Here is a 27,238-nt window from a genome sequence, read left to right as displayed (position 1 = left end):
AAGAAAGCTCACTTTTGGGAAACGCCGTTCTGGCGGGACATGTGCAGTGGTGTGCACGTGACCTGTGGGGGTCACAGGAGCTCCTCAGACACCAGCTGAGGGCCGATCCCCCGGGAGGCGCGGGGCCTGGTGACCCTCTGTGCCCCTGGTGAGCAGTGCCGGCAGACCCCGTCCCTGAGGAGGCGTCTGGCTCCACATCCCCCGGTCCTCAGTGCTGGAGGGCCACTCACTGCCGAGTGTGGTGTGAGGCCATCGCCGCCTCCGTGCGGGTCTCTGCTGATCTCCCGCTCTCTGGGCGCCCCCGGATGCCCCCAGGTGTCCGCTGTGATTGGGTCTAGCTGGTGGCTGTGTCACGCTGGAGGTGCTTACTGTCTGGGTTTGTCTTGTGGTGCTTCTGTACCGCGTGGAAGTTCTATGTGGGGGGGGGGGTGTTGAGTTACTGGCTTTCATTGTTTTTGGATTTTGGTTGATGTTAGAGAAGCTGTATTGCTTTGTCAGTTCACGTGCTGACTCTAGGGAGACCCCGTCCTGCCCCTGCCTCCTGCTCCCTGCCCTGTGCCCCCTGCCCCACGCCCCTACCCCCTAGCCCCCACCTCTGGCCCCCGACCCCCTACCCCTTGCCCCCCGTACAGATCTGCCCCGGGTCCTACTCCAGTCACAGCGCATCATGGCTGCTCTCCCCAACCTAGGAACAGAAAGTTCCTGTTTCCTTTGCACGTGCATGAAGAGCGGGACTGAGGGGAGGCAGTGCAGGTCAGACTTGAGCTGCTCAGCCACGTGGTCCCGGCAAGCTGTGTGGAAGCCGCTCTCTCTGTTTCCATGCAAGCAGGAGCCCTTGCTGTTTCTGACTTCTCAGTAGGTGAAGAAGGCTTGGCTCAGTGGGCATGTTTTTAAAGCCTAGAAATCAGCCTTATTTAGTATTTCCCCTAAGTCAGACAAGTGATCTGTGTTATGATCACCAGTGTAGTGTGGAAGACACGGAAAGGTCCTGCTATTCTGTGTTCGCCGGGAGAGGCTAAGCCCCCCCACCCATTCTTTAAATTGCCACCAGGGTTATTGCTGGGGCTCAGTGCCAGCATAAATCCACTGTTCCTGGGTGCCAACCCCCTCCCGTCTCCCATCCTCCCGTATCTCCAAACTCAGTGGCCAGTCACCTAACTCAAGTTGGACGTGCTAAGATCGACCCAGTCTGGAAAAGAGAAATTTCCCATGAGTGGTCATCCCACTTCCGGTTATCTTGTCCATCTCCAAAACTCTCTCCCTTTACACTGTCTGAACTGGAAGACGCTTTGAAGAGGGTTAAACCGGGAACAGCTGCTGGCTATGATAACATCACCCCAGAACTCATTCTTAACCTGGGCCCCTCGGCAAAGAAGTGGCTCGCTTCATTCCTGTCCCACATCTTGGAATCTGAGTCTATGCCCAAAGTTTGGCGTCGTGCGAAGATTATAGCGGTTTTGAAACCAAAGAAAGACCCAACACTGGCCGCCAGCTATAGACCAATTTCTCTCCTCTCCGTGTGTTACAAACTCCTTGAGAGGCTGCTTCTGTCACGTATTTCTCCTCTTACAGAGAAATTCCTATCACCCGCCCAGGCTGGTTTCCGCCCAGGAAGATCTACCTGCGAACAAGCCCTGGCCCTCTCAACTTACATTGAAAATGGATTCCAGAAGAATTTAAAGACGGGTGCTGTCTTTGTTGATCTCACAGCAGCCTATGACACGGTCTGGCACCGTGGTCTCCTGGTCAAGATCTCAAGATGCCTGCCTCCATGGGTGGCCAACACTATATCATTTCTTCTCCAAAACAGAAGATTCCGGGTGCATCTGGGTGACAAGTCTAGCAGATGGAGACTTGTCTCAAGTGGCCTCCCCCAGGGCTCTGTTCTGGCTCCTACGCTATTTAATATTTACATCAATGACCTCCCAGAAACTTCTTCAAGGAAGTTCATCTACGCCGATGACATCTGCTGTGCAACTCAGGCATCCAAGTTCGACATCCTCGAGGAAACACTCACGAAAGACATGTCTCTGATATCTGATTACTGTAAAAAATGGCGACTAATCCCTATCACTGCAAAAACGGTATCATCTGTTTTCCATCTACACCATGCCTCGACCTCGCGTGAGCTTAATGTGCAGCTTGGCAATACGAGAATCCGGCATGAAGCCCAGCCAGTCTATCTTGGCGTTACTCTCGATCGCACTCTGTCATTTCACAAACATCTCATATAAACTGCAGCAAAGGTGGGCGCGAGGAATCACATCATTGCAAGACTGGCCAGCTCCTCATGGGGCGCGAGCGCTTCCACACTACGATCATCATCTCTGGCATTATGCTATTCCACTGCAGAATACTGTGCCCCAGTATGGTTCCGTAGCCCCCATGTCCACTTGGTCGATTCCAAATTATATTCCTCCATGAGGATAATTTCTGGAACCATCCGTTCCATCCCGGTTCCATGGCTGCCAGTTCTTAGCAACATCGCCCCGCCAGATATTCGTCGGGATGCGGCATCATCTAAGTTCATTTCCCACATCTACGCTCGACCGGACCTGCCAATATACGCGGATATCTTCGCCCACCCTGTTCAACACTTGACGTCTCGTCACCCAATCTGGTCCCCTACGCCTACACTGAACTTCTCTGTTCCAGTCTCTTGGAAACAGAGCTGGCAGTCAGCTGAGGTAAAGAACAAACACCTCATCACAGACCCCTGCAAGTGTCAACCCGGCTTTGACCTAGCACGTTATGATTGGGCCCTCCTCAATCGCTATCGAACAGGCCATGGCCGGTGCGCCGCTATGTTCCATCACTGGGGAGCCAGAGACGACCCGAACTGCCCCTGCAGCTACAGACAGACTATGACCCACATCGTCAACGACTGCCACCTCTCCAGATTCAAAGGAGGTCTCGAAACTTTACATCAGGCTCAACCTGACGCTGTTGACTGGCTACGGAAGAAGGGCAAACGCTAGAAGAAGAAGAAGTGTTCTCTCATAGAATCGCCATAGGCAGACCTGACGTCTTAGTGGACAGAGCATGTGCAGTTTCTCTTCCCATTTTGTGAGGAATGATCTGCCTTCAAGTACTTAGTAGTTTAAATGCAGCGATGAACTCTTGGCAAGTCCACGTTTTAGGACAAGCAGTTTGCTGATTACCTCAATAAAGGCTCCTAATTTTTAGTATTTCTAGCTTCCAAGTATCTTGATGTCTTCCTGGGACTAGTTGATATAAAGTGGTCTGCTGAATTGCTCAGCTGTTGAATGTCAAAATAAGTGGTTTCCTAAGTATAGCCCTGTCTACTCAGCAGTCTGTTTCCCAGGCATGGTCTCAGCTGGGGAGTCTGAAGCGGAGCGTCCTGCAGCTCCAGGAGCTTCTGAAAGAGCAGCCTTCTTCCTGCTAGCATTCCGTAGACCCCAGCCAAGACGGCGGCCTCGACAGCAGACTGGCTCTGTGCACGTGTCTGCTCCGAGTTTGGGACCTCTTGTTTTCTTGACTGAGATTGTGGGGCTTTAGGAGGAGAAAGAAGCTCATTCTAGGATCTCTCGTTACAAATTTATTTTGAAACATTTCTTTCTGTGTGAGAGACGGAGAGAGGCAAGAGCACCGTGCAGCTCCAGCACCTGGGTGCTAGGGACTGAGCCCAGCGCCTGGCAGGAAGCCTGGGTGCTGGCCGTGTGCTGCAGGCTGCAGAGGGCAGCCAAGACACAGCCTGGGGGCCGGCGCCCATGAGCGGAGCTTCAGCCTGGTGAAGACGGAGACCTGCGCCCTCAGCACAGTGCCGCCTCTGCCTGCCTGTCCTGCGCTTTGTAGGACCAGTGCCTCACCATGAACAAAGTTGCCACTGCAGGCTGCATTTTCTTTTTGAAAGTTTTTAAACATGTTTTACTATTTATTTTGGATAGAGACAGAAGTCGAGAGAAGAGGGGGAGCTAGGGAGAAAAAGAGATACCCTGCTCTATTGCTCATGAGTTCCACCCCCCCCCCCGCAGGTGGGGACCAGGGTCCTCGTGCTTTGGATCGTGTTCTCTACTGGCTGTGGGGCGCTGACCCCAGAGCTCACCCCTTTGTCCTAGAACCTTCCATGTGGTGCCAGGGCTGGAACCCAAGGCAACACGGCAAGACACGTGCTCTCCCCAGTGAGCTGTCTCCACGGCCCTAAGCTGCGTCCCACACTGAGAGCTTCTCCCAGAAAGGACTCTTGCAGGCAAAATAACAATTTCAAACTTGGAAGGGAAAATTCAGCAAATGTCATTTCTATAAACAAAGCATCAGAGCTGGTGTTTATGGGGACAGGTCACTGGCCTGAGGGGAGCAGGCGTCAGTGAGGTATAAACAAAGCATCGGAGCCGGTGGTTATGGGGAGCAGGCATCAGTGAGGAGATAAGTGGATGCTTTCCTTCACCCTCCTTGCTGACGTTTTTCCTCTTGAAGCCGGTGATCTGGCGTCATAATCACTAGCTCCAGCGCTTGGCCTGTTGAAAGCGCCAGCCACTGAGGACGCTGTCACTCTCAGGCAGGAGCACTGTGCTGTGGCCGTGTGTGCAGGGGGGAGAGCTGTTCACTCCACCATCTGTCCAGGCAGAGAGTAGGCTGTGGTGCCGTCAACAGGAAAGACACTAGCCCCCAGCTTCATGGAGCGCCTGGGCCAGGCCAGCACATCGTGCCGTTGGGCACCGCACCACATCCACGCCCGAGGGTGGTCTGAGCTGGCCCGGGTCTGTTTCAGGCTCTGTCCGGCTCTGGCCCCCTGGCCCGTCTGCTGCAACCACTCTGCTTGGTAGCTGCTGGCTTATGAGCGGAGGGCAGGTCTCTGCTTCCTGTCTGCTAGGCTCTGTGATGGCGAACAGCAGAAAGGCACAGAGGAGGAGGGCAGAAGGTGGCATGCATGGCGCCCTGCCCCTCTCCCCACTGGAAGGGGGGGGTGTTTCACAAATGGTGGAGTGCACTGCAGGTGTCTCTCTTTACCTCTGTCAAAACAAGGAATAAATAAAAGTGAAAGAGACGCAGGGGAGGAGGAAGCAATAGGAGTACTCTTTCCTTTTTCAAAGATTTATTTTTGGGGTGAGATGGTGGCTGCTGTAGAGCACACGTTGCCGTGCCTGAGGACCTGGGTTCAGCCACAGTCCCCAGCTGTGTGTGTGTGTGTGTGTGTGTGTGTGTGGCGGGGGGAGCTTCACAAGTGGCAGAGCGGCCTTGCAGGTGTCTCTCACTCTTGCAAAATAAATGAATAATCTAAGACCACCAGAAACAGTGGAGTCGTGAAGGTACCAAGCTCCAGCAGGAACCCTAGTGGCAAAATAGCGAATTCTGTTTTATAGATAAGTGTGTACATAGTGGGGGAGAACAGCTCTGGGGTGGTGGCAGGTGTCTCACAAACGCAGGTCCTGTGCCTCACCCGCTGAGCTGTCTCCCCAGCCTGCTCTCACTCTGTACTGTCAGATGAGGTGGGTAGCTCTTCAGTGGCGTCAGGCATCTGGGGTGCCTCCCTCGATGGTGGCAAGGGAAGTGGCGTTGGGGGCTCCCCCGCTCACTGTGGGAAGCCCCTGGGTCTCTCACTGCCAGGGCTGTCTGATCAGAGCATGGCCCCTGCATACAGCTAGGCTTTTCCCAGAAAAATTGTTAACACACGACTTTGCTTTCAACAGGACAAGAGGGTCAGAGTCTCCCAGCCCTTGACAAGAGGACCAAGTGCCTTTATTCCAGAGAAGGAAGTAAGTCTGTCTGCCTTTACATGAAGTGTGGTTTTGAAAACAGCAGCATGTATGGAAGAAGTTCTCCATTTTCCAATAAGGAATTCACAAATGGTTTGCTCTGAGTTTATATAAGAAAACCACAGAGAGAGTTCCTTTTCAGCATTGCCTGGAAGTTTTCTTGTATGATATCTGCCTTATTTTAGAGTTAGGTAGTACTTCCGGGCCATGAGAGTGTGGGTCTTACCTTATCTTGTTTCAGATTTAGCAGACAGTAATGAGCTGTAACTTTCCTGTAGCAGTGACAGACCCAGTGACAGCCTGGGCATCTGGTGTTGCCTGACTGGAGGGCGCTGTTTGGAGCTGAGTCGCTTTGCCGACAGCTGTGCAGGCCTGCCAACGCTCCCTCTGCCTGTGGAACGTCTAAGGAGCCTGTGGCTCACAGCGTGCGGCCTCTGTCCAGCAGGAGGGCTCACCGGCCAGGACACGTGCCTTGCCAAGCTGTGTGCACCTGGGGGTGACACAATGACACGCTCCCTAAATGAAAATGAAAATCAATTTTTTAAAAACAGAGATTGAAAATGCCACAGAGGGGACAGAGTCAGCAGAGGGGGTCTAAGACCTCCGAGAAGGCACTGTCTGGGGGCTGGGAGGGCGAGGGCTGGACAGACATGTGGCAGGGCCCCAGCTGGCATCAGGACCCCACTTAACACGATGGTGGCAGCGGACACCTCATGCTTGCCTTCCCCGGGAAGCCAGGCCCACAGGGAGGCCTCCAGCCTGGGGTGAGGCCTAGTCTGCAGTGCAGGACCAGCAAGGTATGTGGACTCTAGCTCAGTCTGAGCCTGTTTCCTGGTTTTCTTGTTTGTTTTTTATAGAATCAACTTAAAAATTTTTTTATTATTTTGTTTATTGGATAGAGACAACAAGAAATAGAGAGGGAAGGGGGAGGAAGAGAGGGAGAGAAACAGAGAGACACCTGCAGTCCTGCTTGACCACTTGTGAAGCTTTCCCCCTGCAGGTGGGGACCGGGGCCTCGAACCCGGGTCACTGCAAATTGTAACGTGTGCTCAGCTAGGTGCCCCACTGGCCACCGGGTCCCCCATTTCCTGGTCTTAATAGAAGCACATTCTTCCTAAGTCTAGAACGCGTTCTGAACTATGAGTCACTAACAAGCCTGGCCTGGCCGGGCCCATGTTTCACGCCCTTCACAGCGCTAGCGAGCTCCCACTCCTCCCCAGCAGGTCTCCGGCTGATACAAGCTCGGTGTGAGCCAGCGAACCCTTGAGCCCTGGGTGGACGGTGTCCGGTTCAGTGCTTAATATCATGGCCTCAGAATAGACTTGGCAGCACTTCAGTGTTGTTAGCTCTTCTCTATTTAAAATATATTTATTTTAGTTTAATGAGAGGGGTAGGTACAGAGAGAAAGAGAACAGTGCTGCTCAGCTCTAGTGGCTTGAACCTGGGACTTTGGAGACTCAGGCCTGAAATCCTTTTGCATAATCATTATGCTGTCTCCTCTGCCCTGATTTTCACCTACCACCTTCTACTAATTACCATATTCCCTTTTGTCCTTGAAGACGTCACAAAGCTTCCTACTGTGCTGCATAACAAAATCAAGTAAAGGTTGGGGGCAGGCAGTGGCACACCCAGTTGAGCACCGTCACCGTGCACGGGCACCCAGTTGAGTGCCCTGGCTCCCCACCTGCAGGGAGGAGCTTCTTGTGCTATAAAAGGCTGCAGGTGTCTCCTTTTCTCTCCCTCTCCTCTCTGTTTCTCTCTGTCCTGCCCAATAAAAAGAAATAAAAAATCAAGCAAAGGATTAGACTGAAAATACACGTCTGCCGGGAATGTGGGAGACACCCGGGAGTGTCACTGCACGTGTCCCTGTGAAGTTCAGGGTGATGCGTGTGGCCACAGCCCACTGTGCCCCTCCCTGGCCGGGATGTGTCTGCTTCCCATCCTGGCCACGGTGCTGTCACTTCTGAGTCCAGGGTGTGCGTGCGGACTACAGACTCTGAGTCTCCCTAGCAAGGACGTGCTTTCACTGCAGGGTGGGACGTAGGCGGGGCGGGGTGGGGGACCAGTCACTGACTCCTGTGCTTCTCGCGGCAGGTCACCCAGGCAGACACGGCGGAGCGGACAAACCTGCTCGTGGAAGAGTACTCCACCTCCGGCCGCCTGGACAACGTCAGCCAGGTGATGGGCCTGCACGCGCAGTACCTGGAGTCCTTCCTGCGCGGCCAGTTCCTCATGCTGCGCATGGACGGGCCCCTGCCGCTGCCCCACCGCCACTACATCGCCATCATGGTGCGTGCCCGCGTGACGGCCGGTCTGGGTGTCGTCCACAGCGGCTGCCTTCCGCCCATGGTCCCCGCTCCCTGCGAGAGAGGAACTCGCGGCCCGTGGCCATCGCCCTCACGTTGTGCCCGTTCCCCACTCTGGGCTTGCTCCGGATACTGAGCAGGGCACTTGTGGCATCTGACCCCGTCACCTCACACTGGCCCTCTAGAGGAGCATCTCACCCCAGCAGCCGAGTGAGGGCCGCCCGGTCCAGCAGGCTGTGGTGGAGAGGCCTTCAAGCTGGCTGACCTGCCTGCACGCTTGACCTGAGGGGTTGCTCATGCTCTCTCAGGTTTACAGGGTGACAGGAAGGGTGTTGGCGTGTTTTCTGACTGAGCCTTTGATTTCGGCTGTAGGCTGTGCTGACTGCAAGGCTGACAGTGGCCTTCTAGGTCAACAGTAGGAGCAGACAGAGCTGCGGTGTGAGACATAGCCCTGCAGAAACGCGTCTGGTGCAGACTCCAGGCTCAGCTGGCTGCACAGGCAGGATGGGGCAGTGGGCTGCTGAGGTGGGCACAGGCGGAGGAGCCCGGCAGTCTGAGGGGCTGAGCACTCTTAATGAATGGGCACAAACAGCAAGATTTTGCTGGGTTCTTTTTATTTTCCCCTCCCCCAAGATTTTACTACGTTTGAAATGACACTGGAGTGACCATCATCGACCACCATGAGGTGGACGTGTGTTTTCTTAGCGTGCGAGAATGGACCCTTCAGGTTGACGGGCACCACCTTCCGGTTGGAGGCAGCCGTCCTCGGGCGACACATACTAAGACTGAGCCCATCTCTTCCTTGTGTGGCTCTGCCAGAATCAGCGGCAGCATTAGGGCGGAGGTTTAAGATGAGCAATATTCTGGGGGAAGAATTCTCCACTGTTAAATCTGCTCACTGTTCCAAAGTCATTAGTTTCAAGGCAGACCAAGATTCTACCTGGAGAGGTGGGGGAGAGCATAGTGGTTATGCAAAGGCTGATGAAAGCCTGAGGCTGAAAGCTGCACAGTGCTCTGGTTAAAACAAAAAGCAAGCTGCTCTTTTTCCCTCTGCTCCAGGCTGCTGCCAGGCACCGGTGTTCTTACTTAATCAACATGCATGTGGACGAATTCCTCAAGACAGGAGGCAGTGCCGAGTGGTTGAACGGCCTGGCGTATGTGCCGCAAAGGCTGAGAAACCTGAACGAAATCAATAAGCTGCTCGCGCACCGTCCCTGGCTCATCACGAAAGAGCACATTCAGGTACTGTCGCTGCCCTGGGGAGAGCGGTGTGCAGGGAAGCACTGTGCCCAGGCCTTTCAGACTGTGAGCTAGGGAGGGCCGGTGTGCTGGTGTGAGACTCGTGTCGGGATGGGCTCTGTGTCGGAGCAGTGTGCTGGGCGCCGTGCCGGGGTGGCCGCCCCGTCGTCTCTGCTGTTGGCCGGTGGCTCCATTCTAGAGGACAAGGGCTGAAATGGCTGAGTCTGCTTCTCACGTTTCATCACAACCTCGCGAGGCTGAGGAGAGGCCAGGGCTGGGAGCACCTGCCTTTCAGAGAGAGGCTGCAGGGCCAGTGCTGAGGGCGTGGCCTCTCCAGGGTGCTTGCAGGAGGAGCTACCCCTTCCCTGCTGAGGAAGCCCTGGGGTGTCCAGCCCATTCCTAATGCATAACAGGGTGCTGGCTTTGAGTTCCTTGGCTGCCAGCGTGGTGTGCACTGTTAAGAGAGATGTAAGGGACTGGGCAGTGGCACACTCGATTGAGAGCACATATCACCATGTGCAAGGACCTGGGTTTGAGCATCTACCCCCTCCTGCAGGGGGGACGCTTCATGAGTGGTGAAGCAGGATTACAGGTCTCTTTCTCTCTCTCTCTCCCTCTCTCTCTCTCCCTCCCTCTTCCTATCATTCCTCCTCTCTCAATTTCTCTCTGTCCTGTCAAGTAAAATAAAGGGAAAAAAATGGCTTCCAGGAGCAGTGGATTTGTAGTGCTAGGACTGAGTACCACAAATATCCCTGAAGGCCAAAAAAAAAAAAAAAAAGAGTGGATTTGGGTTTCAGTTGTGAGTTTTGGGTCTGGGAGCAGCAGCAGCAGACAGGCTGAGGGGCAGTGGTTCATCTGGGGAAGTGGGGAGAGGGCCCCCAGTGAGCCGGAGCCCCAGTGCAGCACCCAGCTGCCGGGGCAAGTCAGTGGCAACATCTGGAAATTCCAGAGCTGTCTCTCGAGTGACTGTTGTGTTCTACAGTTGTCTTCCACTGTAGGGTCTTCTCCACCTGAAGACATGACCATAGTTGCCTTCCTAAGCTGTGTCTTTGTGGTGGGGTCTCTACTATAAGCCCTTACTCTTCAGGCTTCTGCCAAGGAGCCCTCTAGTCCCTTCCGGCTTCAGCGTCAGAGCGTCAGAGTTCTCTGAATGTCTGATTGTAACCGCACGTGGGGGAGCTCTGAGGCAGAGGCCCCTGTGCATCGACAGCTGTCAGAGGAAGACGGGAGCTCTGAGGCAGAGGCCCCTGTGCATTGACAGCTGTCAGAGGAAGACAGGGCACCTGTGGCGCTGCTTGGCCCAAGTCGTGTCTTTAGATGAGAAATAGTTCCTGGAGGAGTCATGCCCGTCGTTCCGATTGGACAGCTGAGCTGAGTGACGTGCCCTGCTGCCCCCGCGTCCCTGTGACACAGTCCCTTCTGCCATTTGTTCCCCTGCTGCAGGAACTCGTCAGGACAGGGGAGAACAACTGGTCTTTGCCAGAGCTGGTGCACGCGGTGGTGCTACTGGCCCACTACCACGCGCTGGCCAGCTTCGTCCTGGGCAGCGGCATCAACCCCGAGAGCGAGCCCTCGCAGCCCACCGTCGCCAACGGCCTGCACCTCCTCTCCCTCAGCAGCTTCTGCGTCTGTGACCTCGCCAACGACAACAGCATCGAGAACACATCCCTGACGGCCGACAGCTTTGGGGTCAGTATCCTGGAGATGAGCGGCGGTGCTGCTCATCATGCGGCTCGGTGCCTCCCCCACTCTCAGATCAGAAAGCCGGTTCTGTCTGCTGCTTTGCCCGGGTGGGTGGGGCAGGCGTGCGAGACCGAGGGCGAGACCGAGGCCCAGGCCCCGGTCCCCTCCACCTGCGGCTGCTCTCTACCACTGAGCCACCCCCAGCTGTGGACCACGCCCGCCGCAGGCCGGGCCAGTGCCCTGTGTCTCACATGCCGCGGCGAGTGGATGTGCAGTCACTCCAGTTTCAAAAAAAGAAATAACTCAGCACACGCCAGATGCTAGAGTTCTGTGTCAGATGGATTTGTCCTTCTAGATTTTGTGTTTATACCTGAAACAAAGGTGACATGCTTTTGAGGGCACTTGAGGCTGTCAGGCCATTTTCTCGCAGGCACTGCCTGGCTGCCCAGCCACTTTCTCTCACTAGGCAGGTGCCAGGCGGGGCCCTGGCACGGCAGCTGGAGGTCTCTCTCCCTCCTGACCCCCTGGGTGAGACAGGGCCCAGTCCCACAACCCACAGATGCCAACACCCGGCTCTCTTCTCTGGCTCTAGATTGTAGACTCTCTCAGCGAGCTAGAGGTCTTGATGCAAACGATGAAGAGGCTTCAGGACGGCAGGGAAGAGGAGCAGGTGTCACCAGAAGAAATGAACTCTCGCTTCGACAAGGAGACAAAGGACAGTCTGTTCGTGGTTTCTGGGGACTCTCTGCAGGCCTTCCCGCTCTCAGGTACGCGGCTCCCCTCCAGGCCTGCGGGGCCGGTGTGCACAGCGGTTCCCCACGTCACCTTCCCCTGGGCAGATTCCAAACAGGTCCCGTCCTCTCTCCAAGGGCCACTCTGTGTCCCCAGCGAGTCTTGAAAGGCAGGTACTGCATCTCACTTTTGAGAGGCCTGCAACTAGCTCCCTTGTTTGGTCAAAGGCACACTCAGGTGGCGTCCAGCCCCCACCGCACTGGGGGCAGATTGGTGTCTTTCAGTCTGTCTGAGGGAAGAAAAAATGATCTGGAGAGCTGAACCCTTAGAAATAACAAACAAAAAAGGACTAGGTCGTTTTCGTAGAACTTGGGGGCTTTCTTGCGCACTAAGACGCTTAAGTCTCAGAAACATTGTCTTCTAATGTTCTCAGCAGGGAAACTGTGTTTCTAACAGGGTTGTCGCTGGAGCTCAGCGCCTGCACAACTCCACCATTCCCAGTGGCCATTTTGCCCTTTATTGTTGATAGAGAAGGAAAGACACTTGCAGCACTGCAAGTGGGAATGGGGTTTGAACTCAGGTCCTCTTGCAGGGTAATGTGCACTCTACTTACTGCCTGACCCCTGGAGCAAAACTTCTCAGTACTAAAAACAATACTGAGCAGTGCACAGTAAGATCCTTTAAAAAAAAAATATTACCTTTATTTATTGGATAGAGACAGCCAGAAGTTGAGAGGGAAGCGGGGGATAGAGAGGGAGAGAGACAGAGAGACACCTGCAGCCCTGCTTCACCACTCACAAAGCTTTCCCCCTGCAGGTGGGGACTGGGGACTCGAACCTGGGTCCTTGCACATTGTAACGTGCGCTTTACCAGGTGCACCACCACCCAGCCCCTTCCTTTTTTTTTAATATATATTTTTAATATTTATTTACTTTTCCTTTTCTTGCCCTTTTTTATTATTGTAGTTATTATTGGTCTCATCATTGTTGGATAGGACAGAGAGAAATGGAGAGAGGAGGGGAAGACAGAGAAGGGGAGAGAAAGACAGACACCTGCAGACCTGCTTCACCACCTGTGAAGCGACTCCCCTGCAGGTGGGGAGCCGGGGGCTCGAACCGTGATCCTTACGCCGGTCCTTGTGCTTTGCGCCACCTGCACTTTACCCACTGCGCTACCGCTACCGCCCAACTCCTGAATCCTAGCTTTTAATGCAGAAAAGACTGCTCCAAATTCAATTTCTCCATGGAATCTCACCTGCCAAGCAGAGCACACGAAGGACGTTCTCCAGAGAAAGGAGGAGTGTGGCAGGTCTTGGTCTGTCCCCCAGATCGCTGCTGCAGCCAGTGCCCTGGCCAGGGGGACTCTGAGTCTAGCAAAAGGCCCTGCAGCTCGTGGGCTCACGCCCCAGCTGAGACCAAGTGCAGAGGTGGGAGGACAGCCTCTGAGCCCAGGCCTGAGGAGACACAAACTGACCAGCAGTTGGTGTGGCGAGGCCACCTGCACAGCCTTCCCCACTGGGCCAGCTTCATTGCGGACTCTGCACTTGGGGGGCTTCTGCAGGGCAGGGCGGGCGGGCACAGACCTGGGGTGTTCTAGGGATGCCAGGGCTTCAGTGTGGGCGTTTGATTCAGGGTGGTGGCACAGATCTCTCCTCAGGTCACTAGAGCTTGAAGAGTCTGTTGCCTTCAGCTTTTTGTTGAGAACAGATTTTGGATGCCGGTCTCTCCCTTCTTGGGCCCGTGATTAGCACACCAGAGACCCAGCAAGGAGTCGTATTCAAGTGCAGGAGGAGAGCTGTGTCGTGTGTAAGTCACTCGTGTGTGCGCCCTGCTCCTACCATGCCTCCATGGAGGATGCTGAGTCCAGTTTCCAGACTAGCCTTATTATGCAGTGAAAACAGAGATCTGTCTTTTCCTACAGACGTATGTCATTTTGACCACTGTGATAAGTCATTTAAAACTGAAGTCTAATTCTGGATCAGGCAGTGGCACATCCAATAAAGTGCACAAGAACCCAGTTCAAGCCTGTGGTCCCCACCTGTCGGAGACAAGCTTCATGAACAGCGTGGCAGGTTGCAAGTTCCTCCTCTTTTTTTTTTTTTTTAATTTCTTTATTGGGGGAATTAATGTTTTGCATTCAGTAGTAAATACAATAATTTGTACATGCATAACATTCCCCAGTTTTCCACATAACAGTACAACCCCCACTAGGTCCTCTGTCATCCTTCTTGGACCTGTATTCTCCCCACCCACCCCAGAGTCTTTTACTTTGGTGCAATACACCAACTCCAGTTCAGGTTCTACTTGTGTTTTCTTTTCTGATCTTGTTTTTCAACTTCTGCCTGAGAGTGAGATCATCCCATATTCATCCTTCTGTTTCTGATTTATTTCACTCAACATGAATTTTTCAAGGTCCAACCAAGATCAGCTGAAAACGGTGAAGTCACCATTTTTTATAGCTGAGTAGTATTCCATTGTGTATATAGACCACAACTTGCTCAGCCACTCATCTGTTGTTGGACACCTGGGTTCCTTCCAGGTTTTGGCTGTTACAAATTGTGCTGCCAAGAACATATATGTACACAGATCTTTTTGGATGGGTATGTTGGGTTCCTTAGGATATATCCCCAGGAGGGGAATTGCAGGGTCATAGGGTAGGTCCATTTCTAGCCTTCTGATGAGAGCTCCCCAGACTGTTCTCCACAGAGGTTGGACCCATTGACATTCCCACCAGCAGTGCAGGAGGGTTCCTTTGACCCCACACCCTCTCCAGCATTTGCTGCTGTTACCTTTTCTGATGTATGACATTCTCACAGGAGAGAAGTGGTATCCCATTGTTGTCTTTATTTGCATTTCTCTGACAATCAGAGACTTGGAGCATTTTTTCATGTGTTTCTCAGCCTTTTGGATATCTTTTGTGGTGAATATTCTGTCCATGTCCCCCCCCCCCTTTTGGATGGGGTTATTTGTTATCTTGTTGTTGAGATTTGCAGGTTCTTTATATATTCTGGTTATTAGCCTCTTGTCTGATGGATGGCATGTAAAGATCTCCTATTCTGTGAGGGGTCTCTTCGTTTGGGTAGTAGTGTCTTTAGCAGTGCAGAAGCTTTTTAATTTGATGCAGTCCCATAGGTTTATACTTGCCTTAGTCTTCTTTGTAATTGGATTCGTTTCATTGAAGATGTCTTTAAAATGTATGCGGAAAAGAGTTCTGCCAATATTTTCCTCGAAGTATCTGATAGTTTCTGGTCTAACATCCAAGTCCTTGATCCACTTGGAATTTACTTTTGTATTTGGTGAAATACAGTGGTTCAGTTGCATTCTTCTGCATGTTTCAACCCATTGTTTCCAACACCATTTGTTGAAGAGACTCTGCTTTCCCCATGTAATAGTCTGGGCCCCTTTGTCAAAGATTAGATGTCCATAGGTGTGGGGGCTCACTTCCGGGCTCTCAGTTCTATTCCACTGGTCAGTGTGTCTATTCATGTTCCAGTACCAAGCAGTTTTGATGACAATGGCCCTATAATACAGTTTGAGATCTGGGAGTGTGATGCCTCCGGTTCTGCTCTTTTTTCTCAAGATTGTTTTGGCAATTCTAGGTCTTTCCTGGTTCCCAATAAACATTTGTAGCATTTGTTCTATTCTCCTAAAATAATGTGCTTGGGATCTTGATGGGGATAGCAGCAGGTTCCTCCTCTTACCCGATTTTTTTAAAATCATAATTACAAAAAAGAAAAAAAAAATGGCTGTGGAGAAGAGTGGGTTCATCCTGTAGGCAGCACACCCCAGTGGTGGCCCTGGTGGGAAACAAGGCCACCAAGAGTGGTGGAGTAGAGCAGGCTCCAAAGGATGTCCATCCCTGTCATCTCACACATGCAGACTGTGACTTCCTGGCCCTCGTGCTGACAGTGAGCCAGTGCCACTTCCTGCTGGGCAGTAGATGCCCTTGGTGCAGAGACGGGAGCAGGTGTTCAGTGCACACAGCACACACACGTCCCTGCCCCCCCTTCCTGTGTAAGGAGGGAGCACTAGGCTGGGCGGTGCAGCCCCTGGGCTTCCTGAGCTCAGCTGACAAGGACACAGTCCACCTGCTGCGTCAGGTTAAGTCACTGAAATTATACTGCTGTGTTTTTGTTTTGCTTTTTAATTGCCACCGCTGCAAATCCACTATTTCCGGTGGCCATTTTTTTTCCTTTTATTTATTTTTGACTACCTGGGAGAGACAGAGACAAAGACACGTGCACCTGCAGTGCTGCTTCAGTGCAGCTCAGGAAGCCCCCCACTGCAGGTGGGGGCAGGGCCATCATTGAACCTGGGTCCTTGCGTTCAACCAGGTGTGCTGCCATCCAGCCCTGAAACTTGAGTTTTTATTATGCCGTAAAATCATCTTCCTTAACTAGTACAATTCAGTCTCGATACCTATTTTTACATCTTGTTCTTTGCATGGGAGGAATTAACAGTTATTTTGGAAAAGCATGACATTTTCCAGAGCAGAAGGTGGTCAAAATCAGGAAGGCAGTGCCTTAGATGAGAATCCCACACCCACGCGGGGCACTGCACCGTCGTCATCAGTGGTGAGTGTGGCGACGTACCGAGTGTCTGCACAGGCTCCTCTGCACAGTCACAGTGGTTGTGTGTGGACAGCTGCCCAGAGTGCACCCCCCTCCTGTGGTCACTGTCACAGTTCTAACAAAACCCTAATGGTAGCCCCTGGCATGGTCCTTGGCCACCACACCCACACCACACACACACAGAGATGTGGGCGGGGTCTGGTGCTGGCCGGGCAGCAGCTCCTCACCATCCTCCACTCTGCTGTGCTCTCCTCAGACTTTGAGGATGACCCGATTCTAACTGCAGACGTCTCCCGGTACATTGAAGACCCTGGCTTTGGGTACGAGGACTTTGCCAGGCGAGGAGAAGAGCACTTGCCAACATTCCGGGCTCAGGTACGAAAAACTAGAGCAGAGGGCCGGGACTAGCTCGGCCGAGGCCGGGTTCCTGCTCCTGTCTTAAAACAAGGAGTCCCCAGGAACACAGGGACCATGCAGGAAGCCCCAGTGAAGGCCCTGGGGAGGAAGGGGGTGTGGAGGGAGGTGCTATGGGCCCGAAAGGAAGCAATAGCCAGTATAGGGGTGTCTGCGAAACAGGCTTGCCGTTGAGCGTAGCTTCTGCCACCAGGGTTATTGCTGGGTTCCGTGCCTGTGTGACAAACCCATCGCTCCTGACGGCCATTTTCTTTATTTATGGAATGAGATGGAGGGAGAGGTAGAGACGCTTGCACTGTCTAGACAGCCCATTAAGTGGGGAATCCCTCCAGAATCCCCTGCTGAGGTGAGGCAGGGCACTGGCTCCTGCTGGCCCACTGTCGGGCAGAGCAAGAGCCCTCCCGGGTCCGAGTGAACTCAGCTAGGCTTCCCATGCTGGGGGGGAGTCCATACAGGCAGAGGTGCCTGCGTGGGTATCGGGCACCCGGGGATACCCAGGTTCACGGCCACTGTGTTCTGCCAGGACTACACCTGGGAAAACCACGGCTTCTCCCTGGTGAACAGACTCTACTCTGACATCGGGCATCTGCTGGACGACAAGTTCCGCATGGTCTGCAGCCTCACGCACGAGGACGTGGACACCAGCACGCTGCACAGAGCACTCTTCAACTATGTCCACTGCATGTTTGGAATCAGGTGCGTCAAGAGCCGTCCTGAGCGCTGGTCTACACACGCGCGAAGTGCAGGGGGAGAAGGCGCAGGCAGGTCCTTGGGACGTCTGCTGCTGGGGACACCATGCTTTGATGCCCACTAGTCGGGCAGTCCGCCCTCAGAAAGTCAGCCCCAGCCCCAGCCCCAGAGCCCCAGTCAGCAGGGATCTAGGCTCTATGTGGCCAGATCAGAACTGAGCTCAGAATAAATCAGCAGATGAGATCCAACATTATCTTCCTAATCACAGAATATGAGGTTTTGATTTGGGCTTTTACGCCACTAGATTTTCAGGAAATACTTCATTATAAATATGTTCATTTTGACTACTTTTTTCTAGTAAAGCGTCAGACAGCCTTGATGGAATAGTTAGAATACAACTTTTTAAAACAAAATAATTTTTTTATAACTCCAGCTTTGGCTTATGGTGGTGTGGGTGACTGAACCTGGGACTTAGGAGCCTTAAGCATGAGAGTCTTTATGCTATCTACCCCTGCCCAAGAAAATAAATTTTAACACTGAAACTTTCTACCTAAAAGACAGTGGCAAGTAACTCATGGTCTAGGGTGGAAAATGGGACAGTAGAATGATTATCACAGAGTCATATTCTCAGACACACATTATGGCCAGGAGACACAGAAGACTTTCATTTCTGACAGTCTAAGGTCCCAGGTTCAATCCCTGCCAGAGTTGGGCAGTGCTCTAGTAAAACTGGGGGCAGGGGGAGTTGGGCATGTGGTGCAAAGCGCAGGGACCGGCATAAGGATCCCAGTTCAAGCCCCCGGCTCCCCACCTGCAGGGGAGTCGCTTCACGGGCGGTGAAGCAGGTCTGCAGGTGTCTATCTTTCTCTCCCCCTCTCTGTCTTCCCCTCCTCTCTCCATTTCTCTCTGTCCTATCCAACAACGACAACAATGAAAAGCCAGGGCAGCAAAAGGAAAAAATATATAAAATTATCTAAAACCAAAAAAAAAAAAAACGGGGCAGGGAGGACACGACAAAATGGGAAGGCAGACTTGACCGGTGCGCTGTTTTGCCACGTGTGACCCAGGTCCCACTGCTCTGGGGGAAGCGTCAGTGCTCTGGCTTCTTTCCCTCCCCACTGTACCAAACTCTGCAGACACCTGTCAGTTTATTTTCTTAATTAGGAAGGCCTAATAGGTAGGGCACCTGGTAGAACTTTCTCAGCCCGTGCCTTTGGAGTCCCCGGTCTGGACACTCTCAAATCAGGCTTGTGCTCACAAGCTGCGCCCCGTGACCCCCAGGTATGACGACTACGACTATGGAGAAGTGAACCAGCTGCTTGAGCGGAGCCTGAAGGTCTACGTCAAGACGGTGGCCTGCTACCCCGAGAGGACCACCAAGCGCATGTATGACAGCTACTGGCGGCAGTTCAGACACGCGGAGAAGGTGCGCGCCCCGTGCCAGCCCCACAGGGAGCGTGGGGGGGGGGGGTGGCAGCCGCCCCGGTTCTCTCTCCCTCTGAAATGGAAAGTGAAGCCACTGGCCTGGGAGGCACCGTGAGGGCTGGGTGAGAAGCTCCCGCACCCGAGGCAGAGGCAGAGGCAGAGGCAGAGGCAGACAAGCGGCACTGCCTGCTGACTCAGGGATTCTTTTTAATTCATGGCTTTGAGTACTGACTCTGTTGGTTGCCTGCTTTGTTAAGTTTAGCAGTTGAAGACTGGGTGCTTTCAGTTCTCTGACAGGGCAGTCAACTAGGGCAGTGTCTGCCTCCAGCCTCTGGAGGGAGCCCTGGAGCAGCAGCCTCGCACCCCACCCTGCTGCTCTGGTGTTTGATACCAAGGGTGGCTTAGAAAGAAATACAGAGGAGTCACTAAAACCTACTCACGATCGGGAAAGCTAGGCCTCGGCCCTCAGATCAGCCCCACGGGTCTGTCACGTGGAAGCTTCCCAAACGATAAGCTTGTGCTCCGAGGCACAGGCATCCATGGGGCCGTCAGGGAGCAGAGCAGCGCAGCAGCTGACGGGCGTCTTCCCTTGCAGGTGCAGGTCAACCTGCTGCTGATGGAGGCCCGCATGCAGGCCGAACTGCTGTATGCGCTGCGCGCCATCACGCGCCACCTGACTTGAGCGCAGGCCCCAGGACCTCGCTGGCGGGATATCCTCGGGGCTGTCTGTGAGGTGGCGGAGTGACGCGGCCCTCCTGGCGGGGCGGCAGGTGGAGGCGCAGCCCCTCCTGCTTGGGGCGTCGGGACCGTCTCTCACATTTACCTTCAGTGCTTTGAGGTGTGTGCGTGTGGCTCCCATCTGCCAGGGCCCAGCGAGGGGTGAGCCCCTCTGGCAACAGGAAGCTGCTCACCCGACAGACACGTCCTGGGGGACGACTGGTCAGGCACTGTTGTTCTTACTGCTATTGGTGATGACGTGAAAATGTGATGCAACCATTGTCCATAATCTAATGTGAAACCGATCATGACAGACCCTAGCACATGCTACTGAAGGCCACGTCCAGCTGCTCTCGTGCCAGATGTGTACCTGACAGCCCTGGCCGCCCACACTCAGCACCCTGCCCCTCAGAACTGACCCAATGCTCCTCCCATGCTCACTTCTCAGTCTCCTCTCCTACTCAGAGACCTTTATCATGTCCCGCCAGGCCAGTAGCAGCTACTTCCCCGGCAGATCAAGCAGCTTACATTCAAGGAAAAGCATGTCTCTGTGCATTAACATGTACCATGCAATACGTCAACACGCCAGCCTCCCCCACTGTCACTGCAGAAGTGCCCTTTCAACCAGATCCATAGAGAAAGTGGGCTCAGGTTTCTCTATCGCCTAAGGCTTTCGGCTTCCTGGGGTTGAAGAGTGTTTCCTAATGCCAAAGCATCCCCTCCCCGAGAAAGTCTCTTTGGACAGCTGGTTAAAAAGGGGATCGAGTGACAGGGGAGAAATAAGGTTCCCAGAAGTTGGTTGCTGTGGCTCGCTGTGACTGTCTGGGAGCTCAGCCTGTGCGTTTGTAGCTTTAATCGGCATCCCGCTCACAAGCCAGTGCGAGCCTCTTAGACGCTCTGGCGGGAGCCCTGCACAGCCCCTGGGGGAGGGGAGTCACCTCCTGGTTTGCACAGACTTGAAGTTACTGGCTCAGACTTTTTACAGATGAGATGACAGAGGGAAGCCTATAAACCTACTCACAACAAAGTTCTGCACATTCAGATTCCAGAATGTGGCCCGAGACCTGCCTCGTAAGGGAGAAAATGCTACTCAAGATGGCACGGTCCTCAGAGTACTCGGCTTGCCCCGGCCTCGCTGGTGTGTCTTGCTTGCTAGAGAAGCCGAGTGTGCTGAGATGGGTCCCAGGCGCCTCCCAGTTCAGGCTTCCACTGGCTTTTGTCTGTGCTGTGACCCCTCACTTGCTAGTCCTGTGAGTCATCCCCGGGGAAGTGGACATGCAGGTTCTGGCTGCGGGACTGGGTCCCGGGAACTCTGATGCCTCACTAGCGGGCTGTCCTACCAGAGGCTCTGTCACCTGGAGCCAGGGCCCGGCCACCCCGCCACGCACTTCTGCCCTCCTGGAGAGCCAGTTCTGATGGGACTCAGCACCCGAGAGGCAGCCAGTGCACACTTGAAGCTCTGATACGGTTTCCAGAGGGTATTTCTTCAGAGCATTGCATTTACTCTATAGTAATTGATAGTATAGCCTTTTATACTAAGATGTGATATTTCAAAGCTGTCTGGCTCCTGGTGTCGTGCTGTGATGTGCCAAACCCCTCCGTGGCTCCCCGCCTCTCACATCTCCCCAAAACTGCCCCAGCTCCCATGGGAGCACCTGGTGTGTGAACCAAGTCTGTTTCTTCCCAAACTCAGGAAGACTCTTTCCCTTCGGGGGACTTTGTGAGTAGAAGATGGCTGTCGGGAGCGCTGGTGGGCTGCAAGCCGTGCTTCACCCGCAGCAGCTGGGCAGGGCTGCACTGGGGCTCCAGGGAGAGGGTGGGTCAGGAGCAAGTCTGCATCGAGCTCCTGTTCAGATGGTGTTGTCCGATCCTCAGAGGACCTCGCCCCACAGCGCCTTCCCTCCACCGGCGGGTGTCACGCCATCCTACACATCTCAGGTGCTCCGGCTGCAGGGACTGCATGGGAGCTGCTTGCCTCTTGAGGGCCGAGGGTGTGCGTTAAGGCGCGTCAGAGTGGAGGATAGTTAAGAACAGATCCCAGTGCGTGTGATGAAGCGGCTTTGCGGCTTCTGTACTGTGTTCAGAGCCGGGTCAGGACCCTCCCTCTAGAAAGCCAGTCCTGGCATGGTGGCCTGTCCCCATAGGTCGCGCCAAGGCTGTCCACACGGGAGGAGGCTGGAGGCAACACAGGCTCGGCAGGCCTGGCACAGCCAGAACGAGGAACCCCAGCTCCCCAGCGTGCCCGCTGCTCCTCGGTCCTCCAAGTGCCTCCACGAGTGTGCTCCCCTCCGGCCCTGGGTCCAGACGCCTTTGACAGTGCAGACGTCACCAGCTGCCTGCTGAGTCACCAGCACTTCCCTATGACCTTCTCCATCAATGGTGTGGCTTTGTCCTGCACCCTTGGCCCTCCACCACAGTGCCACCCCACCTGCCTACTCCGCTACCTCATTCCTGCCCCCACTTCAGGAAGGCTCTGTTGTCCACTAATAGGACTTCCTATTTTTAGATAAATCAGAGCTTTGCTTTCTATCAAGCAGAAATCTGTATATCCTTACGTGGCACAGAGATCCATCTGTCTGTATGCTGAGGCACCACCAGGCCTGGAGTGGAGTCCCGGCGGCCTGCCCCCCCCCCCCACGTGTATGCAGAAGGGTCAGCTTGGAGAGAGCGTGCTGTGGGGCTGGGGTGGGGGGGCACCAGCCTCTGCTGGGAAGTAGATGGTCTTGGTCTCCAGAGGGGCCCAGGAGCTTTCCTTCCCACGGGGCGCGGGGGGACGAGAGGGGCCCCAGTCAGGTGCACGAGGCCTGCTTTAACGCCGCGCGGCTGCTCAGTCTGAAGTCTACGGTTTAAAGACGGCTCGGGCGAGGGAGCACAGCTACACCTTCCCTGCTCCTGGGAGCTGTGGGGTGATGGGGAGACGGGGAGATGCTCTTTAGGCTGACACCCCAAGGGGCGTCAGACAGCGCTGAGTCCAGGTACGCTCAAGAGCATCTGGTATATTTTGTTCACAGTCTGTTTTCTTGTGCCCTTCAGGTGAACTCCTTGAAAGGTGTGATTAAAGTGAATCGTTCCTACAGGAATGCCATGACAGGAGAGTCTCTGCTCCTCAGTGCCGCAGCGCTGTGTGTGCGCCAGGCCTGACGGGCAGTCAGCAGCCAGAGGGGTTCTCGTACACTGCTCATTCTTCACCAACACTTGAGCTGGGCCGGGAGGGGAGGGGCCTGCCCTGTCCCTCTCTCCACGTGGACTCAGCCCCAGACACACCAGAGGCCAGGCCGGTGTCCCCTCCCCATTCTCACTCAGCCCCACCTCAGGCCCGAAAGCCACTCTCCTGGTTGTGGCACAGCTGGGTGTCTCCTCCAGTCAGCCTCTCTGGCCACACCCTGATGGGGCAGGGCGGCTTCACTGTGAATGTCTGTTAAAAGAGTTCCTAGCTGAGTTGCACATGACTTCAGATTGCCAGCTTGTTGACTTGGGGTTTTAGACATCGTTTCACCCTTGAGTTGTGAGCATTTATGTAGCATGCTGTGAAGCGTCTGTTCTAGTTCTTTAACAGTGTTAATCCAGAACTCCCAGATTCCCTGGTACTTTTCCTTCAGCGTCATGGACGCTGTGAGCTGCCTGTGTAGTCCTGAGCACTGTTTGTCCCTTGACTCTGGCCTAACGGGAGGTGGGTGTAGCTCAGCTTCTTCTTCCTGGACAAGGCATTCCATCAGATAAGCTTCATCAGGTAGGCCAGTGGAGCAGTGGAGAGCTGACGTTGGCCGTGTCCTGTTTATAGCTGCGACTCTGTAAGCAGCCACCGTGAGTGTGTGCTGACAGCTGTGGCCCCACAGAGCCCCCCGAGCACCCCGCCCACTGTCCTCGATGTCCTGTCCTGACTCGAGCTGGCCTTAGCAGGTCGGCTTGCGTGCTCAACGCCTCTTTTGTGTTCTGCCTTTGTTCTGAAGGGCTGGGAGACTGAAGGGACTGTTGGTGAGTGTGGAGTCCAGTGCGTTAACATGTTAACAATTCATAACTGCACTTTCGATGACATTTTAAAGGTCTGTTTATAGGTACAGAACAATGACTTAAACTGTATCACATTCAGACATGCAGAAATTTAGTTCATTGTTACTAGAAGGAATTTTACTGGTTCAATAAACCGGTAAACCTGAATCCCAACGACTGGCCTCTGTGTCTGTCCTCATCTCGGGGTGGCTGCCCTGCCTGCATGTGCTGGCTGCTGGACATGTGCTTTCTGAAGAGCAGGCTCGCGCCAATTCAGAGCTGCGTGCTCCCTGTTTCTTCCTGGCCCCTAGTTGTGTTGTGACCTGTCCTAAACTCATCAACGTCACAAAAATGGGGGCACTGGGAGTCGGGCTGTAGCGCAGCGGGTTAAGCACAGGTGGCGCAAAGCACAAGGACAGGCATGAGGATCCCGGTTCGAACCCCGACTCCCCACCTGCAGGGGAGTCGCTTCACAGGCGGTGAAGCAGGTCTGCAGGTGTCTTATCTTTCTCTCCTCCTCTCTGTCTTCCCCTCCTCTCTCCATTTCTCTCTGTCCTATCCAACAACGACAACAACAGTAATAACTACAACAATAAAACAACAAGGGCAACAAAAGGGAATAAATAAATAAAATAAATATTAAAAAAATGGGGGCACTGTAACGCTGGAGCTGTGCTTTCAAAATAGCAGCTGTGGTCAGGCTAGAGCCCTGCACACTTGGGAAGTACAGCCTCTGTCTCCATGATAAGAAGGGCCCAACGGCAGCAAACAGCGGGCCAGTTTCTCCGCTATCTCTTGACTACCTGAGCCGAGTTGAGCCGTGATGGAGGCTGGGGGAGGGCCGTGGAGGCAGAGCCCACATTCACAGCTGGCGCCTTTGCACACTCTGGTGACAGTGCGACTGAACTTCGTGCGACTGAACTTCGTGCGACTGACTTCTGCATGCCAGTCTGAGGGGAGCAGGTTGGGTGAGAGCCTGAGCCAATCCGGGCAGTGGCACTGCTCACAGAAACCAGGGAGGAAGCAGGCACTCGCGTACACACGCACACACACACACATACACTCACACACACACACACACACACACGCAGGCAGGTGTGAGACTATACCCCCTGAATGTGAAATCATTAATAAACAAAACCACTTCATTCCCCAACTAATTTCCATGGGGAAATAAATCAGTAATCACTGCCTATCAAGAAACTGTTCAATGGGGGGTCGGGCAGGGTAGCGCAGCAGGTTAAGCGCATGTGGTGCAAAGCACAAGGACCGCCATAAGGATCCCAGTTTGAGCCCCCGGCTCCCCACCTGCAGGGGAGTCAATTCATAGGCGGTGAAGCAGGTCTGCAGGTGTCTGTCTTTCTCTCCCCCTTTCTTCCCCTCCTCTCTCCATTTCTCTGTCCTATCCAACAACAACAATAATAACTACAACAACAATTTAAAAAAAAAAAAGGGCAACAAAAGGGAAAAACAAACAGGCAAAAAAAAAAAATTTTAGATACTGTTCCATGTCAGGGACTTCCAGTCCATTATCACCACACAAGTGGTCATCGTCCCCCTTTTCAGAGAGTAATGTCAATGGGCATAGCAAAAGCAGGCAGCTATCTTTAGGTGTGCTCTGAGACTCCTCTGGCTTCTCTGCCATGACCCCTCTGTGCCAGAGGATGGAAGCAGCTCTGTTTGGTTATCAGGGACGGCCTTAGAGACAGATCCTATCAGCAGCTCAAGCCCACGTCAGGAGGAGGAATTTCAAGCAGTCTTACCCTGATACCAAAAGGAACCAGAAAGTGAGACCAAAACTCACAAGGGAGGAAATGATAAAAAGACCAAAGAAGAACTCAAAATCAACGTGACAGAAAGTCAGTAAGACCGAGAGCTGGCTCTTCGAAAAGATCAACACAACTGAGAAACCTTTAGTTAGGCTAAAAAAAAAATCTAGTAAATAGACTCAAATGACACAGAAGTTATGGCAGATACTCAGAACTACAACTGACCACAGAGAACTGTGAGCCCATTAAGGCAGACACACCGGATACTCTGGAAAAGGGAAATTCTGGTTTGTTTTTGTTTGACCACCGGCTATCACTGGCTCAGTGCTGGCACTATGATTCCATGGCTCCTAGCAGCCATTTTTTTTCCTAACCCCCACCTTTTTCTACCCCCAGTAGCAAAGAGAGAAATTGAAAGGGGGGAGGGGAGAGAGACACCCGCAGCCCTGCTTCACCACCTGTGAAGCATTCTCCCTGCAGGTGGGGAGCGGGGGCTCAACCCAGGTCCTTGAGCGTGGTGATGTGTGCTTTCAATAGCATGTACCACCACCCACCCTGAGATAGATAAATTCTTAAAATCACATAACCATTCAAAACTGAATTAGGGAAAATAAAAAACCTGAACAGAATAATTACAAGTAAGAAGTTGAAAGTGTAATCAAGGGAGTCGGGCTGTAGTGCAGCGGGTTAAGCGCAGGTGGCACAAAGCACAAGGACCGGCATAAGGATCCCGGTTCGAACCCCGGCTCCCCACCTGCAGGGTAGTCGCTTCACAGGCGGTGAAGCAGGTCTGCAGGTGTCTATCTTTCTCTCCTCCTCTCTGTCTTCCCCTCCTCTCTCCATTTCTCTCTGTCCTATCCAACAATAACAACAACAATAATAACTACAACAATAAAACAACAAGGGCAACAAAAGGGAATAAATAAATAAAATAAATATTTTTTAAAAAACTATTAAAAAAAAAAAAAGAAAGTGTAATCAAGCTTCCCCCCCCAGAAAAAATAAAATAGAAACCCAGGACTAATGGACTCTAATGAGTCCTCCTCAGCCTGCAGAGATGAGCTGGTTCTTATCCTCAGCCATTCTAAAACCTGGAGGAAGCACTGTGTATGAGCCAGTAACAAAAGCAGAAGCAGACACCCCTACAGACCAGTATCCTCACTAAACAGATGCAAAGGTCCCCAGCAAAATCTGAGCACATCCATGCAGCAGACATTAAAAGGATCATGTGCCAGGGCTTTTGGCTCAAACCTATAGGTCAATCCGCATGACACATTGCATCAACAGAGGGAAGGGGGAAAAAATCATCTGATGACGTGAGTAGATGCAGAGAGAGCATCTCTTTATGGTTTCAGAATCCCTCCCGGAGAGCAGGGCCAGACCCCGACCTAGTAAACACCTCAAAGGACAGCCCACAGCTTGTGTCACACTCAGCGGGGAAGCACCGAAAGCTGGGGCTCTGAGGCACAAGGCAAGAACAACCACTCTCACCATCACTACCCAACTAGTAGAGATGCTCCGGCAATAACTGCTACACAAGAGAGAGAGTCAAGTTAGCAAGGGAGCAAAGCAATCACAATTCGCAGAAGACAAGACAAGACCCTAAACGGGAGAGACTGGGAGTGTGGACCGACCAGTCAACGCCCATGTTCAGCGAGGAAGCAATTACAGAAGCCAGACCTTCTACCTTCTGCAACCCTCAATGACCTTGGGTCCATGCTCCCAGAGGGATAGAGAATGGGAAAGCTATCGGGGGAGGGGGTGGGATATGGAGATTGGGCGGTGGGAATTGTGTGGAGTTGTACCCCTCCTACCCTATGGTTTTGTTAATTAATCCTTTCTTAAATAAAAAAAAAAAAAAAAAAAAAAAAAAAAAAAAAGACCCTAAACGGCCCCCTGAAAACTACTGGAGATGAATCTGCACAGTGAAGTGGCAGGCTAGAAAACTCAAAACAGTTGGGGAGTCGGGCTGTAGCGCAGCGGGTT

General features: G+C 53.3%; 1 protein-coding gene across 2 annotated transcripts in view; it reads left to right on the top strand.

Annotated features, from left to right (window-relative positions):
* The window catches only part of SESN3 (sestrin 3), a 36,263-nt gene extending 12,606 nt beyond the window's left edge, over positions 1 to 23,657 (top strand). For both annotated transcript variants that reach the window (XM_016187130.2, XM_007520709.3), the window contains exons 2-10: positions 5,652 to 5,717; positions 7,812 to 8,006; positions 9,083 to 9,265; positions 10,706 to 10,951; positions 11,538 to 11,712; positions 16,504 to 16,622; positions 17,185 to 17,357; positions 18,633 to 18,777; positions 19,372 to 23,657. In XM_016187130.2, coding sequence (XP_016042616.1) covers positions 5,652 to 5,717; positions 7,812 to 8,006; positions 9,083 to 9,265; positions 10,706 to 10,951; positions 11,538 to 11,712; positions 16,504 to 16,622; positions 17,185 to 17,357; positions 18,633 to 18,777; positions 19,372 to 19,458 — 1,389 coding nt within the window. In that variant the 3' untranslated portion in view covers positions 19,459 to 23,657. The remainder of the gene's footprint in view (positions 1 to 5,651; positions 5,718 to 7,811; positions 8,007 to 9,082; positions 9,266 to 10,705; positions 10,952 to 11,537; positions 11,713 to 16,503; positions 16,623 to 17,184; positions 17,358 to 18,632; positions 18,778 to 19,371) is intronic.
* Positions 23,658 to 27,238: the final 3,581 nt, after the last annotated feature.

The sequence above is a fragment of the Erinaceus europaeus genome, chromosome 20 (genome assembly GCF_950295315.1).
Source record: "Erinaceus europaeus chromosome 20, mEriEur2.1, whole genome shotgun sequence".
NCBI classification, from domain to species: Eukaryota; Metazoa; Chordata; class Mammalia; order Eulipotyphla; family Erinaceidae; genus Erinaceus; species Erinaceus europaeus.
The sequence above is the reverse complement of the archived record's forward strand: the minus strand, read 5'-3'. Positions and strand labels throughout refer to the sequence as shown.